The following is a 19,313-nucleotide window of genomic DNA, read 5'->3' on the forward strand; positions in this document are numbered from 1 at the left end:
ACACTCAGAAAGTAAAAAAAAATTAAAAAATTACCTTTTTCATTTCAAATATGTTTTCTGATGATGACGAGAAAAATTGATAATTGTGTTCGGGACTGGTAATTTTCTTATATAACATAGATGAGTTTTTTTTTTCTTTATTTTATCCATACATAACACAGGAGGCATCTCGTGTAGGGTCACAGAGGGCGGTTTTCATCATATTTCATTCCACTTCGGTATCTTCTATCTGATACGCACCATCTAACGACTAATTACCATCATTCTGTTATCATCATTCGGTTGTAAACACTGGTGGAGTGAACAAACAATACTCAACAACCGAACAAAACGACCCTTTTCAGGGCCACCAAATCATTATCAAAGAGTTTAATTCTTCAAACATATACAAAATCAATAGATAGCCTAACGGAACGCCTAACGGTTTTTAATCACACCAAAAACCTTATAAAAAACTCTATAAACATTGGTACTTTTGATCATTACAAAACAAGTGATTACAAGTCATATTTACACCATCACATGCACTAGGCAGACAGTGAAAATTATGACGAAATTGAATGGTGACATCAGATTTTGAATAAATGCCAAAGTAATGATACGTTTTTTTATGGGATTATTTTATCAGCGGAGTTCTGCATGAATATATCAGTTGCTGAATTTTTAATAATAATTTTTCAATTAATTTATTGAATTGAATGACGGTACAAGATGGAAAATAAAATTTTCTGACCATTTATGTGTGTTTTGTGTTTCTCATGCTAAAAATCAAAACAAAATGCGTTACATCTTTGAGTATAAATGTGAACTGTTTATTCATTGTTCAATGGAAAGACAACACTTATATAGAATGAGTAAATAAATTGTAAAAAAAACCATTCGATTTTTCAAAGATAGATTCAGCAAAGATCCATTCTCTGGTACCGATTTAATCAGTGAATCGATCCTTACGCCGTCTATAAAATCGATTCGTCAAGATCGATCTTTTTCTAAAGATCGCCCAATCCTAATTTCAAAGAAGATCATTTTGAGTAATAAGTTCCGTAAACCTATCCTTTCCAAAAATGATTCAGTCATTTATTATTTGCTAGTAATATAGTGTCAGTGCTATGCCTGATGAAGCTGAAATCATTGTTTATAATAAAAAACGATGCAAATTGCCAAAACTCCATACTTTCGCTTCAGTTGACAGTCGGGGAGGAATGCACAACTTTATGGTTTTATCGTACCTCTCTTTATGCTTACTCGAACATATCTGCCAAGTGGCAGTAAAAACAGCACGAATGTAAAATCCATTTGCGCTGTTTACCCTTCGGTAGGACTATGTTAACTTACAGGGAAAAGCAAACAACAAACAACTGAACAAATAACTGAAAAATCACAGAGAATCCAACTAGGGAAATACATTTTTTGTATCAATAACTTTCTAATTATTGCAATAATTAAAATTCTAATTGCCGGAATTTCATTTCTTCTAGATCTATGACGAAATTCCCTGATTTTCCCTGATTTACAAGGTTTTTCGAGGTAGTCGACACCCTGATGATGCAAATTATACGTCATCTTAATTCCACGGCCTCTGATGTATGAATTTAATTAAATTGTTACAACGGTGTTGATATTTCAATATCAACTAAAAGTAATTTTCCCAAAGCAACTCGCTATTTTTGAAGATTAATTAAAAATTTATATAGTTCAAGCAGATTGCATGTAAAAATGTAAAAATAGCACGACACGTCAATCTCACTCCTCCAAAAGCATGTATCCTGGAGGTCAAGACGAAAGAACGATAGAACACAAACCGACCAAGCCAATTCAATTGCTGTTTCCAACCCTTCCATCCCATGCATCCTGAAGCCACAGATTGGCCTTGCTGGCGAAGAAAACCTACCATTTCCAATCCTTCAGATGTCCTGAGTCTAGATTAAATTGCGGTCTCGCCTCTTCCACTGGACGCTAAATGACAGTAACATAGCCGCAAAGCGCGATTAGTTTGTGGTTGGTATCAATTTTCGGAAACAACAAAAACACCTCCACCCTCCACCCGGAGGGTTCATTTAGGTGATGAGATCCAGAGCTCCGGTCCACTTTAATTGACATTTTATTCATTAGCATATATCCTGCAGGTAACAATGCGGCTTTTATTACGGAGTAACACTACTAGTTAGCTATTGGTGATTTTGTAGATGCGCATTTTGTGCAGAGCATTAATTGACCAAACATTCAGACAGAATTGTTGTTTTGAGTGATTATCATCACAGTGGCAGCCGCCAGAACTCCCAACACAAGATAAGCGCCCTCGAAGAAGCCGAGGAATCTTCTTACCACATTCAGTAACCATTTGAGCGGAAGATTCAGGGCATTTGAGCTCGCGGCCACTGCAGGAACGCCAACGTCTCTAAGTTTGTTCTCCAGGAACCCGTCATCGAGGGAAAAAGGTGCGAAGTAGTCTTCGACGCGTTGTCTTGTCCAAAAGGTTGTACTGTTTCCATCGAACCAGGACGTAAAGCTGAAGTGGTACAAAGAGGCCCTGATGAACTTTGGAGCCTTAGTCGGTAGATGGTCCTGATCTAGTAGATTGAGAACGGCCGGATCATTCTGTAGCAATCGTTGCACCAACGGATAGACCCACTTCTGCGTGTTCGGCTTAGCGTTCGAAGCGTCGTAGAATTTGAAATCAAAGCGTGGAAAATAGACCCAAGCATATGGCATAGATCCTTCGTCGTTCCATGGTTTGTACTGAAAGCCGTACTCCTGCCATGGCCCGGAAAGGTTGTCTGAATACTCGAGGATTATTTCCAACCGTTTCGGTCGCATTTTAATCAAATGTTGACCATACTGATTAACAACATATATATTGTGAAGACCATGATAGGGTTTGGTGAGAATTGATGAGCCCGGCGCCGTTGTATGCGTCAGCTGAAGATGTGGAACTATTGAAGCGAGAAAAATCACGAAGGCAACTATAGTTGACAGAAAAAATTGGCCGTTCTTTGAAAACTTTCGGAAGCCATCAACCTATTGATTGAAGGACACAATGTTAACAACAGCAATATTCATCCATTCGATTACTTACCACATTGGTTGCCCCCGTCTGGTTCATGGCGATGCGCAAAATATTCTGGATCATTAACCCCATCACCAGGAGTGGCGACATTTGTACCATCATTTGCATCATCCTCAGATACTGCGAACGGTTGAACAGCAACTTGAACGCTAGCTCTCCATTCGTGAATCCAACACCGAACATCAACCACGTTCCAAGTGCCATCAGCACAGCGATCACCTTCACCGCCATGGCTCCAGTTTTATCCTCCTTCCGTGGCAACTTAACTTCCCCAGCTAATGTGTTATCATCCACCAACGTTAACAAAAGTGTCATCACTATGAGACTCAAAAATCCATAGTTTCCGCTACCGATAATGTTTACATGAAGAAACACTTGCCACCAGAGGGAAAACAATCGAACCTTTTGGTTCGGAGCGAAAAATAACCACGAGCAAACTAGTTCACTCACATAAACATAAATGGTGCTCAATTTGTGCAACCCATCCGGTTGCTGGTAAGTGTACCAACTGTAAGAGGTTGGAAGGGGCATGGTTTCGTAGTGTTTCTTCAGCCCTGTTAAATTCCACCACAGCGGACAGCCGCTGGCAAGTTTCACCGAGCCGGAGGCAAACACAAACCGAAACAGGAGCCACTTCATCAACAGCAGCGCCAAGTCCTCGAGCGGACCGCGAGGATCGCTGAGCTTTGGCGGCGCCAAGAGGATACAGAGGAAACCAGCCTCCAGCAATAACTCATCCGCCTGCTGACGGAAGGTTTGTGATATTTGAACCAACGAGAAGTACAGGGTCCACATTGCAATGAAACTGCCTAATCGGCAAAGGTCTTTGAAGATCAACCCCAGAAACGCGATCACACAGCCGGCCAGGCAGAAGAGATCAATCGCCAACTGTGCGTCCAGTCCCAGTAGTGGTGCCAACCGAAGCAAACTGAAGCGCTCCTGGATAGTGCCGTTCGCCAGCACTCGACTCGCCGGGAGGATACCGGAGTTGCTGTATAATCCTGTGCGGAATAAAAATAGAAAATATCATTGAGAACAATCGGGCGATAGATGATCTATTAAAATACAAATTCACCTTCTTATACTCGCGCATAGGTCTGACAGACCGAGAATCAAAGAGGTGGCTGAATCAAATGACTATTAAAACTGAATGAAGTTAAATAAAAAATATTTTCTGGAGTGTTTTCATTCAATTACATCTTTTTTTTAATAAATACCAACAACGCCTAAAAATACACAATGGCAATATTAAAGAGACACGCACAGTCTGTAAGTATACGAGTCACGATTACTCGCGCGAAAAATCGTGACTCGTATACTCACAGACTGTAGGAGAGTTAAGAATGATATCAAAATCTAATGTAGAACTACGATTCAAAGGAAGGGAAAAGGCTCTATCTATTGTTCTTAATCGCGGTTCTTAATCGGTCCAAAACATCTCAATAGTACAGTGATGAAGCAGGCGTTCGGCGGTCAACGATTCGATAACACTGAAGAAATTCGTGACACAGTTACATCGTACTTCAAAAAGTTGGACGCTACACACTTCGCGCTCGGAATAGAAAAACTCGTGCCACGCTATGAAAAATGCCTCGAATGTTCCGGCGATTATGTAGAGAAATAGAAAATAAAACGTAGATTACGAAAATCACCTTGTTTTTGTCCTAACTTTATTTTTCCGCGATTTCTGAGGCACTGAAACTTATTTTTTGAACGACCCTCGTATCAGGTGAAATTACGTACGCTGCTAATTTTGAAGGACCTGTATATCTAATTCCGCTACTATGTATATCTATTATACTACTATGTTTGTGCTATGTTGTTCTATCTTCCACTCCAAAATTGGCAGCTGCAAACAGCGCCAACCGTATCGGCAGAGATACACACTATGTTTTCCCTTTATAGATTTCATTTAGTCCATTCAGTTAAACGTTAAAAGCATTTCCAGTGCCAGCGCCAGCGCCAACCCAATTTCCGACGCTGAACCTTTTTTTGGAACACGTACGATGTAGGCTGACTGCAGGAGCAGTGGTATATTTATATGGCTAATGGGCTAAAATTTTGTCGCTATTTCAGAAGTCAGTGGCTCGTCATGTGCCGCTACATGTTTTAGTCGTTTGATCCGATTCGTTTAGGCCTTATCTGTCTGGTGGTGATGGCAGCAATGGTGTAATTCACTTTAGTGGGATATGCGATTGGTTATCGCAGATCTGTCGACGTGATTCAATCAAAGTGATTCCAGTAACCGTGGTTTCGATGGATATTGATTCTGCGAGGGAGGAATGTTTCTAGTAAATTTAAACGAACGCATTAGCTTTAGTGTTCTTTCCAATAAAGCCGATTACCTCGTTTTAGAAAAATATTTCTATACATCCACATTCTCGCTACACTCCTGAACAAATTTCGTAATTATTAAAGGATCAGGTTTTATTTCATAGCCATAGATAAATACAAACATTGCATCATCCTTTGAAAAGAATTATCAGCCATTCCTTTCTCAGCTTGTTTCCGTTGTTTTCCATTTCATTTTTCTTTTGAATGTCTGACTATTTCAGATTAGTCATTTAGAAATTGAGGCCAATTCGTCGAATTACAAACAGAATACAATATGAATAACTACGCCAATAAGGATGAATTTCCAGTGACAAAAATCTTACTTCGTTTTCCGTTACTGCAGATCGCTGTCTGAATTAAACAAAGTATCTGTGAAGCGATAGTAAATATATCTGAAGCAATTATTCCAACCCTATGAAAGCGTTCTATGAATTTCCCAAAACATACTTCGTAGGAGAGGTCGGTTCTAAACTTGAGTAGTACTGATAAATGATAACAAATACTTTCAGTACTCTGTTTCCTACAAATGGTTCGAATAAATAATGGGCCTGAAAACGAAAACGGTGAAAACGAAATGAAGTACATATATCCTTGCATACAAATCATTCCGTTTTCAGCGTGACGAGAAGTTCGTAAATAAATTGAATATGTATTGGTTTATGAAGAGCTTTTTATCATCACTAGACATCATTGTATCCATCTTTGCAACAGCTTTTGAAACTTCCTTCAAAAAAACGACATTTTTGTCTTTTGAGGTTATCCAGCAAACGATCTATTTTTAGGCATTTCAATAGGAATTGAAGCGCTTCTCAATTCACTCTTCATTCATTCTTCTGCTTTGCTTCTGTGCAAACTGCAAATTCTGAAGTAAACAATTTTATTTATTTTAAAAATGATATTCTCATTATTATTAATGCAAACATCTCTGCGATCTACTAAAAGTAGTTGATTTTGGAGTGTTCGAAATCTCTCCCCTTACAAAATGACTCTCTTTGACAAATCGTCTCTCAATAATGAAACTTTTGCATTTTATGTTACACATTATTCATACTGGCACAATATCTCGCTGCTCTTTTTTCACACTCATTCAAATAGAAATCTTTTCTCCTTCGTGTGCGCTTTTTTTTGTTACGTTCATCCGTTTCATGCTTAATATTGAAGTGAAATTTTCAATCGTTATTTTAAGAAAACATTCATTTATTGAGCAGTTTGTATTCAACAGAAAGTTTCGATGTTGTATTCGAAACGTAGCATTAATAAAGGGCCTGATTCTCGAATACACTTCACGGTGGAAACGAAATAAACGGTACGCCATTGAACTACGTTTTACGAGTTAGTGAAGTGTCGAAGATAATGATGAGTTTTCAGGCAGAATGAGCACTTTTCAAATGAAAAATCATTAATGAAAATTAACTTCTTCGTATCAAACTGGTATTCAATGTGAGTGGAAAACTTTGTTTTCTTCATGTGATATAATAATCTCACACAAAAATTTCATCTGAAGATAATTTGATATTATAATGATAAATTTAGTGGGAAACTAATCTCGCATCCAGATGTCGACACCGTACCGTTGTCAGCGCGAATGCGTTTCATTCCGTTTCCACCGTGAATTGTATTCGTAGTGTATTCGAGAATCAGGCCCAAAGAGTTGCCGCCGCATGTGGTGTGGTGGTAAGCGTAACCGCTATACCCTTCTATGCCTCTTTTAAAACTTTTTTTGGACGTTATCAAACCTCTACAAACAATGGTCCGGATAACGTAGCAACGAAAGAGAAAATGCTATATTTATCTAAAATATACTAGCTCTGACCCGGCAAACTTCGTCCCGCTCACAATATGTTTTTTGTTATCAATACCTTCAAACATTCACGTTTTCTTACTATGAGCAAGTTCATGGGTTCAATCGCAGAACTGTTCATTGATTGATCTTCTATTCGACACCGTTGAATTTACCTTTAACTATAAAATTCCTAGTATTTCTAACAAAAGTCATCATTATAATATCAGATTATTTTCAGATACAATTCTCGTTCAAGATTTTTCAACCAATTAAGACAGCCCTAAATCGCAAAATTCCTTCCTCCAGTTCTGCTCTTATCAACACATCCGGCGATTCTTTTTTTTTTGGTATAGATAGAAGAAGATATAGGAGTGCGTTTCATCACATTAAAATCCATTTCCAGTTTCGAACAAAGATCAATTTCGCTAGCGCAAACATGAAATGGACTAACAGCACTTGTCACTATGTAATTGTAGAACATATGGGAATTAAATTTTCCGAATTTTCCATTTTTCCTGTGTAATGTGTAATATTTTTATGGGACCCCCTCTCCATTCCAGAGGAGGGAGGGGTGTCATACCATTATAGAAACATTTCTTATACCCAAAAACCCTCACATCCCAAATTGTGCTTGATTAGTTTTCGAGTTATGCAGAAATTTGTGTTTCATTTATATGACAGCCCACCCTTAAAGAGCGGGAGGAGTGTCTAACCACCATAGAAATATTTATTGCATCCTAAAACCTCCACATGCCAAATTTGGTTCAATATGCCTAATTTGGTTTCATTTGCTTGATTAATTATCGAGTAATGCAGAATTTTGTGTATCATTTGTTTGCCAGCCCCCCTTAAAGAGGGGAGTGGAGAGTCTAACCACCATAGAAACATTTATTGCACCCTAAAACCTCAATATGCCTAATTTGGTTTCATTTGCTTGAATAATTCTCGAGTAATACAGAAATTTGTGTTTCATTTGTATGGCAGATAATTTAAAAAACAGATGTTAATGGTAATAATGGATTTAATAGAATTTTGCCCCTAGGCTCAGACCCATCAAACTTTTTTTTCCGAAAAGAACAACACATTATCTGCATTTTGATATAACCTGTACCTTTGTACCTTTCATCAATCCCGAGATACAACTAGTTTTGTGATTTCGGATTCTTAATGAATCAAGCTTTAATCAACGAAACAGTGAGTTATAGGAGCAACATCCCAAAAAAAATGCAACTAGTCCGTCTGATTATCGATTGTATCCGAACCATACTGTAGAACACCCTTTTACATTGACATGGGCTGTTCATTTATGTGTCATTGCAAATATAAAAAAGAATGCATTCATTATTTAAAATTTGAAATTATTTGAAGACTAACAAAGGTATAAGCAGTATGAGACATTTTGAACAGTGACGCTCCAACTGAAGTGTACTTTCAATGTCATTAATTATTCTTTTTTTTTTAATTTCATTATGGATCTGATCTGGATCTGATCGGTGATTCAAAAGCACAAATAAGAATAATCATGAGACAAAAACGAGAACTATCTACGTTCGATGCAATACTTGGAGTAATGATATGAAAAACATTTCAATGGTTATTGAATCGATATTGATGTATTAGAAAACACAACTCTAAATAGCATATACTTTTAAAAAAAAAGTACTTTATAGCAGAAAATAATGTCGATTCATTTTTTAAGCAAGAAAGCCATAAAGAACTACGCTATCAATGCGGTCAAATGGTATTTACACGAAAACTGGAGCGATTACGTCATCTATGCAATCTTAGGAAGCGATGTCAAAATTCCATGTTGACAAAACTGACATCAGGTCAAAATTTCCATATTTCCAATTAACTCAAATGGAAAAAGAAACTGACCATCCCTAAAATCGAAAAATAACATCCACCTGTAAGCTCGAATGTGTTCTCTCCCGAAAAGTTCTAATGATCAGAAAAAAAGACACTCTCAAAATAAACGAGACTCTCACGAGAGCAAACGACTACAGCTCTTGCTGAACTCTGGGTACATAATAAAAACAAACGATTGCATATCTCTTCCCACTTACACATGTAACATTTGTTTTTGACGTTTCTCGCCGGTCGCATGAATCGATATTTTGTTTCTTGGCAAGATTCCATTGAATGAGAAACACTTAAGAGTTTCCAAGTATTGCTTACCTTCCGCCTGGACGTAGAAGCTCAAAAACGCAACCAAATAAACTCCACACATCGCCCTCAGGATCAAATTCCGGACCAGTGGTGGAGGATGCATTTCCTCCCCCTGAGCACAATCATCTTTGCTAGTAACGGCATCGCCAGAATCCGTCGTTTTCGTCGATTTCATCTCACCGTTCGCCCCTCTGGCACACCGATCCTCCACGGGGTACTACACTCTCGGAACAAATAAAAATTATCTTTTTATTAAAATAATCAAAAATTCACAGTCGCACGTAAACACTCGCGAGGGTTTGATACTTTTTGAATATATAAACACAAGCCCGTAAACAAAACAACACTGCACATTTGGCTCACGAGTGATGCAATGCAACTCGCTCGTAAACAAGAGAGAGAGCTATGGGGAATTTCGTACTGCTCTCGTACCGACAATGTTCACGACGAATGGGAGAAAATTAGACACGCTTTCAGAACTCTTCCAAGGTTATCTCCGAATTTCAGATTCCCTTCTGCTTGCGCCACAGTGGTTTCCAAGATGAGCAACAGGGTTTTGATCAGAGTTTGGCTGGAAATTTCACGTCCGGGCCCAACAGCGATTAAAATGAGATTGATCTGCTTGACAAAGGCAATTGTTCTAATGATAGCAATCGTCCTTTGCGGTGCAATGAGCAGAAATCCTGTTTCGACATCCGAGAATTTCAGGTGTAATTTGATTAACTGCAAAGCTATCCAACTGGATCGTGATACACATGACATTTGCCTACCCTATTGGGATCCATTGTATGTTCAAGCTTGACTGCGCAGTAACCATGGAAAAAGATCAGAATGGGGTGTAAGTAGAGCAATGATAGCGAATACAAATCTATTGCAAAGTGCACTCATAGTCTCGTATCAGTTGGAATAGCCGTTGCATAACAAGCAAGCTTCAATTCAAACGGGTCTTTATCTAATCGATTAATGATACTTCCGTTATCTTCTAATTCAAACAAGATTCTAGCTTTAGCTATGCATTTGTTGCAAGAATAAATATGCATTATGTTTGTTCCTCAACACTGTACAAAACATTGAAGTGGGAGAAAAAAAAAAGGGTACTTTCGTATTAGCGTCACCGGAGCCGAAATACAATAGATAGCAATTACTTAACCGGGCAAACGTATGCCGTCCGATGCTCGGACGGACCTAACTAAAGGATTGTCTCCTATGTTTCAAACTAACCGGGCAATCGATGGAACACAGTTTTGTTTGTGAAAGACCGCCGCTTCCGACGGCGGGTCGGCGGCCAACTCGGGTTGCGTCACCTCGGCGGCTTAGGGCCGCCTCTGTTCCTTATCCTCACGCGTTACGTTGACCTCAGAATAAATTTAATTGAGAAAAACCAATTCATAATGAAAATTGCGCTTCGGTGGCGTTTAACCTTAAATACCCCAAATCCCAAATACACATTTTCGTAGCACTAAAAAATGACAAAACACTGCATACAACAAGGCAACAACAATATGTACAAATAATATTTGAATGCCAGTGCGAACAATAAAAATGCTAATTATTATATTTCGGCTCCGGTGACGCTAATACGAAAGTACGAAAAATTGTTCTAAATTTTGAAAGTATGTATCTTAAAAATAAATCATTGAATATTTTTAAGATACATATTTTCAAAATTTGGTATTGTGATAGAAGTTTGAAGTTCAACCCTTTCAAATGAGCTCAATGGAACAGATTTTTCTTTGCAACAAATATTTTCAATGGTACAGTTTTGGAAGAAAAAATCAAATGAAAAACATTTTTCCACCTTTCAGTACAGAAAAATATCTGGCAAATGCAATGCAATGATAGACATCGTCCAGGTTAATTTCAGCGGTTTTCAATCAACGGAATGCTGCCATCAAATGTTGATATACCTAGAAAAGCTCACTTTCTAAAACATCACTATCCAATTGATGAAGAATGGTGTTACAGCTTGATTCATTTAGAATCCGGAATCACAAAACCAAATCACTAGATGTATTGAATCAAAATGTTTTTATATCAAAATGCAGTTAATTTATTGTTCTTTTCGGAAAAGTTTTCTTACTTTTCTTCGAATACCCTCCATCAAAGTTTGGACTCTCAATTGGTCAACCTAAGTGGCTCTCTTCATGTCGCCAACATCTCGAGTCACTTTGGCACCCTTCATAAATTTCCTCTTCACAATGGCCCAATATGTTTCGATTGGGCGGAATTGGGAGGGTTGAGGTCTTTTTCAATGTAATCGACCCCATTGTCACGGTACCACAGAAGCACCTTCCGGCTGTATCGCAGCTTGCCAAATCTGGCCAGAACTTCACCGGACCTTTGTTAGCCGTATCAAATGGAAGAAGACGTTTCTGCCCGCACTCCTTTACATTTTCGAGTCCATTGCCTTGTTTGTGACGAGAACCTTGGTTTTATGTCCACTGCTGCTAATCCCCTCCCACTTGAAGAACTTTCTGGAAAATCAAACGGCATAAACAAACTCAAATTTGCTGAGGTATCCCCTCTGGCAGTTGCGTTATATAATTTCAAGCCGTGGAGCTTTCCAAAATCCATCTTCTCATACGTTTCGTCATCGATACTTCGTACTTCGTCAAAACTTTGTTGTACAACTTTCGAGCGCATCCTTGAGCCACCAGGCAACATTCTGTTTAGTTGCTTGCATGCACGAAAATAACGATAACATACGAATTTTCCGGATGGTACTTTGGTTAAGGTGGCCGTACACTGTTTGCCCGGAGGTCAAATATTTGATATTTTTTGACAGATAAGGTTTGATTTGATATTTGTACAAACACTATTTTGTTTGCCACTCTTCAATTTTCAACAGTACTAAACAATATCAAACACCGAACATGGAAAAAATCAACTGAAATATTCAAGGTAACCTAACCATGTACCGACAGGTTCGAAGAACAGATTGAAAAAATATTCTAGGCATCCAATAATTGAATATTTGCTTGTCGTGTTTTGTGTAGAAAATATTTGATCAGTACACGTTGACCAAATTTTATCTGTCAAAAAGAGTCAAATATTTGGCTTCGGTCAAACAGTGTATGAGCACCCTTAGAGTTGTGTTTTTTGACGATGACTTAGTCCGAGAGTCCCGGAATTGCCTTAATTGTTCTCAATATCTTCAACCTCAGCTTTCGACCGCAAGTTCTACTACGACGCGTCTCCTCATCCATCCAACAATAATTGTACGTTCACTAAAACTTTTCAGCACATCATACACGTTCGATTCAGCCACTTTCAGCAATTCCGCTATTTTAGTACCTATCCACGACGGTATATTTAATGTGGGTGTCCAAAATCAAATTTCTTCTCTCGGTTTTCAACCTGCACAACTTTCTCAAAGTTGTTCAAAGAAAGAAGAAGATTGTTTGGAAATTTCAGGTTGATCCGTTTTGTTTTGAAAAAGTTGGTCATTAGATCCTTGCAAACATTTATATTATACTAGCTGACCCGGCAAACTTCGTCCCGCCCAAAATTTGTTTTTTGTTTTCAATACCTTCAAACATTCACGTTTTCTTAATAAACGCTAACTAAGTTCATGAGTCCATTCGCAGGATTTCATTTCATTTCATTCATTGATTGATCTTCTAATCGACTCCGTTGAATTTACCTTTAACTATAAAATTCTTAGTACTTCTACCAAAACTCATCATTATAATATCAGATTATTTCCAGACGCAATTCTCGTTCAAGATTTCTCAACCTCTTGCAAATAACATGTTTTTCCGTTACATGGAATAAATGTTTGATACAGGAAACATGATAGAATAAAGACAGACCCCCTCCCACTCAGAGAGACGGCAGGAGTGTCTATTCATCATAGAAACGTGTTGTGTCCCCTAAAACCTTCGCATGCCAAATTTGGCATTTTCTTGATTAGTTTTCGAGTTATGCAAAAAATTGTCTTTCATTTGTATGGCAGCCCCTCTTTAGAGAGGGGGGTGGAGTGCCTAGCCACCGTGAAAACATTTGTTGTACCCTAAAACCTCCATATACCTAATTTGGTTTCGTTTGCTTGATTAATTCTCGAGTAATGCAGAAATTTGTGTTTCATTTATATGGTAGCCCCTCTCAGAGAGAGGGGTGGAGTGTGTCACCACCGTGAAAACATTTATTGCGCCATAAAACCTCCACATACCTAATTTGGTTTCGTTTGCTTGATTAATTCTCGAGTAATGCAGACATTTGTGTTTCATTTGTATGGCAGCCCCCCTCCCCTCTAAGAGAGAGGGGAGGAGTATCTAACCACCATAGAATCATTTATCGCACATGCCAAATTTCATTTCATTTACTTGATTAGTTCTCGAGTAATACAAAAATTTGTGTTCCATTTGCATGGCAGCCCCCCCTAATAGAGAGGGGACGAGAACCTAACCACCGTAAAAACATTTATTGCATCCTACAACTTTCACATGTCAAATTTGGTTTCGTTTGCTTGATTAATTCTTGAGTAATGCAGAAATTTGTGTTTCATTTGTACCAACCCCAAACCCCATTTGCAGCAAACCCCCCCCCCCTTTGATTTTATGAACACGCTTTTCCAACTTTTTTGGACGTTTTGAACCATGTCGATGTTTGGGTGTCACACCAATTAATCGAAAAAATATTATGGATTGAAATTCCATCGAATCAGTATTCTAGTCTAGAAAATTGAAAACAAAAATCCAATTTTTTTCTCCATATTTCTGAAGTTTAGGCATTCAAGAATATTACCTAGAAAGGATTTTTCGAAAATTCCATCATTTACCGATTTATAGCCATTTTAGTGACGTGGTATCTTATTAAGTGCAGCCATAACTATTAATTTCAAACGCGTTTTTCTCGAAACTATTTTTTTTCTCAAACTGACGTACACGATATTTCAAGTTCTAGTGAACCAATTTACGAGGTATGGCTATTAAATAACGAGACTGCGCGCCTGAAGGGCGCCCTAGAGGGGTGGGGGGAAAATGAATAGTGCGTTCGGTAGCTTGAAGTGTCTGCTATAAACGTACGAAAACACGTTTTTATCACTATAGTAGTTTGCGAGCAACAGTGGTTTGAATGGAACGTGGTTTGTAGTGCGCGTCGGAAATCATGTGTGACGAAAAACATGAACAACAACGCTCCTGTCGGTGTCGGCAACGCTGTCGGCAATTTTTAGCCGATAAGGGCATTCCAGTGCTCGTACATGCCCCGTATTCGCCAAATCTAGCCCCATGCGACTTTTTTCTATTCCCCAAGATCAAATCCGTGGTGAAAGGTACCCGATTTCAGTCCGTAGAAGAGGCGAAGGAAAAAGCGACGCGGCTTTTGAACGCCATCACAAAAGAAGAATTTCAACACTACTTCGAACAATGGAAAAACGTATGGAAAGGTGTGTGAGGAGTCAAGGGGAGTATATTGAAGGGGAGCATATCGTTGTAACGTAATTTTTAAAATATAACCCTTTTTCGTAACCAGTCTCGTTATTTAATAGCAATACTGCGTATGTCGAATTTACATGAATCTCTATCACATGAACCAATAAAAAAGCATACTTTTTTAATTTTACTTTTGTTTTTTAATCGGGAAATGTAAAAAAACGCTTTGAACATCATTTTTTTCTTCAAACGGGCGCCATTTTATCAAAAACATGTTTTTGACTTGTCCGAAGTTCATGCGATAACGGCATCTTTACTGAGTTAGAATCTGCTCGATTTTTTTATTTCAGATAACCATAAAGACTGGAATCGTGTACACCATGGCACAACTTTTTTTGAAAGACAAATTTTTTACAACAATTTTTAACTTGAAAACTATGATACCTACAAAATTCATGTCAAAGTATGAAATGTAGGAAATTGTTTAAATTTTCACAAAAAATAACCAAAAAAATTTTGCAAAAACAGGATGTGGGTTATATCTGTGGTATAACCGCAAGGGTGACGTAGGACTATCGTTGATTTAGTGATCATTTGTTTTAGTTGCTTCTGAATCAATTCTGAATGGATGAATATATGAATATTTGGGGGACGAGAGCGTTACGTTTAGAGCACAATATTCAGCAAAAGAAGTAATCACACGAAAGTTGTGTAATACATAATACATTGCTTGTATTGTGATACGATTTGTGTTCCATTTCCAATAGACAAGATATCTGTTGCATCAAATCAGTCTACATATTTTTTGCGTTCGCTCATCCTTTCTCACAACACCCATTTCTAGTTTTAAAAATTGTTGAATAAACATCGTTTGCCAATGCGCATGAAGCGGGAATTCCTTCTTAAGATTCATTGCACCTCTTATAAATTGCCGAAAGATGTGGTCTTACGTTGATCGCACTTGATTGAAAAATCACAAAATGTATTTGGTCGCAGTATTATATGGATAGAAAACATAATAAACTCTTTCGCTTGAATGTAATTTTCAATTCCAAGGGAACTGGCAGATTATTTTTCAGCAACGATAACAGCTTTCCGGAATCTTCTCGATGCTGGATGGCAACCAAACGAAAATAGTTCCGCGCGTGTATATGTGTGTGTGTGGTGGCTGCTCCGATGTCTCAAGCGGAACCGTTTGTGGCATCACTCTCCTCCTGATGGATTCCCTTCTGGCCTAAGGTGCACAAACAGGCTCTTGGTGACACCGTTCATCAGCGCTTTCATGATAAACGAAGTTAGCTTCACCACAACAGCGACAACATGCTCCGATCGCTGTTCAGTTATAACTGAGTGGATTTCCGAGCGGCGCTCGCTTATATACCGATTGGTGATTTCAATAGCCTGTTTTGAAAGCAATTTCAAGGCTATTGAAACAAGTTTTTGGATGAAAAAGTAGCAAGTATATAACGCGTAGACATTTTATCTTTCGAAGGAAGTGTTTATCATACCATTTCGTTCGGTTGTTTAGGAGCAATTAACTCTCAAAATCTCGGTCTCCGGCGTAACGCTTTCGTTTTCGAAACTTTGATTTTACACCCCTGTATAGAAATGAAAGACGTAGTCCTACGTCAAAAAAATTTGCTGACAAAATTTTTTTCTTAAAAATTAGAATTCATTTTTCTTGAAAACGTTTTTTTTTAAATTCCCAAAAATAAATATATAAATAGCCCTTACAATTTCCAACAAGTCAATACATACATACATATACAATACATACATACATACAATACATCGGAAGATGGGTACTTTTACAGGGAAAAAGTTTTTCTAACAACAACTTTTTCATGTTTTCTTTGAACTTATCCTAATTTTGTTTAAAGTCAAGATAGCGATATAGTGTATTCGATGAAGTTTTAGATCTTGTTGAGATATAAACTTTTGTCGAAGACATCAACTTTCTGTCTTTTATACTTTTTGGAATATATGTCATTTTTATATGAAGACTCCTGAAAAAAATAATGTTTTGCTCGTAACATTTTTGTGTGTAAATTCTCACGTTTGACATGTTCTTGACATGTTTCTAAATAGAGAAAAGTTAGCAGAGCATTCAAAATGTGATAATTTATACAAAAAAAATGTTACGAATTAAACATTAATAGCATTTTTTCAAAGAAAAACATGAAAAAGTTGTTGTTCGAAAAACTTTTTTGATGTTATTGTGTCCATCGTCCGATATATAGAAAACTTGTTGGAAATTTTAAGGGTTATTTATATCTATTTCTTTCAGAATTTTGAAAGCCTATGTTTTCGAGAGAAATGAATTTTAATTTTCATATTTTTTTTTCAATTACATTTTTTTCCAAAATTTTTTTTGATAATTTTTATTGAAAACCAAAATAATTTCCCATATTCCATTCTGTGACTGAAATTTTGTAGGTATTTTTTTTAATTCTGAGTATTTTCAACTTTTTTTTTCTTTGAAAAAATACTATTAATGTTTAATTCGTAACATTTTTATGTATAAATTATCGCAATTCACATGCTCTGCTAACTTTTCTCTATTTGGAAACATGTCAAGAACATGTCAAACGTTAGAATTTACACACAAAAATGTTACTAGAAAAACATTATTTTTTTGAGGAGTCTTCATACGAAAATGACTTATATTCCAAAAGCTATAACAGATAGAAAGTTGACGTCTTCGACAAAAGTTCACATTTTAATAAGATCTAAAACTTTGTCGAATACACTATATCGCTATCTTGATTTTAACACTCCTATACTCGCGCATTGCTCTGTCAGACCGAGAAATCAATAATTCGTTCATTTCTCAGAAAATATCAACACTACGACTTTGTGTTTCTCTCTTGCTTCGTTATTCGTCGTTCGTCATCGTTTAGCGTATCGCATGTGTTGGTACAAAAGGGACGTGTGCCACTTTTTTAACACTTCCGGTCTGACATACCGACACGAGTATAGGAGTAACTTTTTTGGACAAGTGCCTTTTTTCATATTCTAGAATATTGTTGAATGAAATGTATAAATTAATGTTAGAGGCGTGGAATATTTCTTGTATATAATGCATAAGATCATTACCGGACTATTCTTATTTGATTTCAGTCCCTTTTGTAACTGGATTGGGCAGCTCCATATATTAACTATTCGATATATTCGTCGTTAGATTCAGACGTTCAAAAGCAAAATATAAATGTTTGACTTTCGTATGGTTATTCGCTAAATATAATGGTCATACATATACACATTTGTGAAAGAATTTCACTTGTGGAAGGATTGTAAACATAAACTAATTGGTGGCTTATGGCAATTTTTAACAGTTACAGTTTCGGGGATATTTTTTATAATGTACATTATCGACAAGAAAACAAAAAAAGGAAGGAATCCTAGGAATCCTTTTATATCATATTTTTATTAATAACAGGGGAAAATTCGAATTTCGTCATTTTTGTTGGAGTATCAAAAATTACACTGTTTTGAGGAGGCTGAATTAGATGACTATTAAAACATAATAAAGACGAAGAAAATATATTTTTTGTAGTTATCAAATAAATGCCAATAAAGCCTGAAAAATACACAATGGCAACATTACAGGGAAGTTCACTTTTCGGTCTGTAACACCGTACGCGAGTATACGTGTTACGATTTTGCACGCGAGTACAAGAGGGTCAAACAAAATTAGGATAAGTTGTATTTTTTTCAAAGAAAATATGAAGTTGGCATGAAATTCGTCAAAAAGGAAGATGCTACAAAATTACTGACAATAGAATGCCGCCGAATATGTAATTTGACGTGATAGGAGTATCAAAATTCTACTCCATCCCATCCCAAGATCTAAACTATACAACCATTTCAGGTTTTTCCGGAACTCAAACGGCTACAATATTACACCACATTTTGTGTAAGATCGTTTCAATAGTATTATTGCTAGATAAACACCAATGAAATGTTTCTGGACTATCTACAGCACCAGTGTTCTTACACCTACAGCAAACAACGCACTGAGAAAACCGCTCGCTAATGGAATCCATTACTCAAATATCAACAATCCCGAAAGTAAAGCAGATCACATGTTGAATCTGCGACAATTTAATACATGCATCTCCTTCGTTTTAGTCCAAGCTGATGCGTTTTAGTCCAAGCTGATGATATCCACCAAGAAAATGGTTAGTTCTGACCACATTCGCTGCGAAAGCATTCCCTACTCAGGCATAACTTTCCCCAAAACCAATCCTCAAATATTTGGTCCCCGCTGTAGCTGTCTGCAGTTCTAAATACCGAGCTAACGTTGCCTGGGACTAATGCTCCCACACTTGGGGGGTGTGCATTATGCCAAAGTATTGCAATGTGAAGTTGTTCAACGCATGCGAGCTGATATGAACAAACTCTTTCTCTGAACTCATACACCCTCCTCTCTCGGACTGGGTTTATGTTACATTTATTCGGCTGCATAAAATGGACTTCCTTGAATGTGAAAACATGAGAATACTTTGCATGAAAATTAACAAACTAAAAGTTGCGGACCTTAAATAATCTTGGTCGAATCCTGAAATATTCCAAGCCAGGCCAA

General features: G+C 37.3%; 1 protein-coding gene across 2 annotated transcripts; it reads right to left on the reverse strand.

Annotated features, from left to right (window-relative positions):
• Nucleotides 1-2,056: 2,056 nt before the first annotated feature.
• On the reverse strand, nt 2,057-10,153 carry LOC129769374 (lipase maturation factor 2-like). Of its 2 annotated transcripts, none has more exons than XM_055771610.1 (4): nt 10,124-10,153; nt 9,363-9,570; nt 3,077-4,068; nt 2,057-3,018 (listed from the first exon to the last, which is right to left on the reverse strand). In XM_055771610.1, the coding sequence occupies exons 1-4, from the start codon at nt 10,136-10,138 to the stop codon at nt 2,224-2,226; spliced, it is 2,010 nt and encodes a 669-aa protein (XP_055627585.1). In that variant the 5' UTR covers nt 10,139-10,153; the 3' UTR covers nt 2,057-2,223. The 2 variants fall into 2 exon arrangements, with proteins under 2 accessions (XP_055627585.1, XP_055627586.1); XM_055771611.1 differs by lacking the exon at nt 10,124-10,153 and adding an exon at nt 9,786-9,984.
• Between the last annotated feature and the right edge of the window lie 9,160 nt (nt 10,154-19,313).

This window comes from Toxorhynchites rutilus, chromosome 2 (assembly GCF_029784135.1).
Source record: "Toxorhynchites rutilus septentrionalis strain SRP chromosome 2, ASM2978413v1, whole genome shotgun sequence".
NCBI lineage: Eukaryota > Metazoa > Arthropoda > Insecta > Diptera > Culicidae > Toxorhynchites > Toxorhynchites rutilus.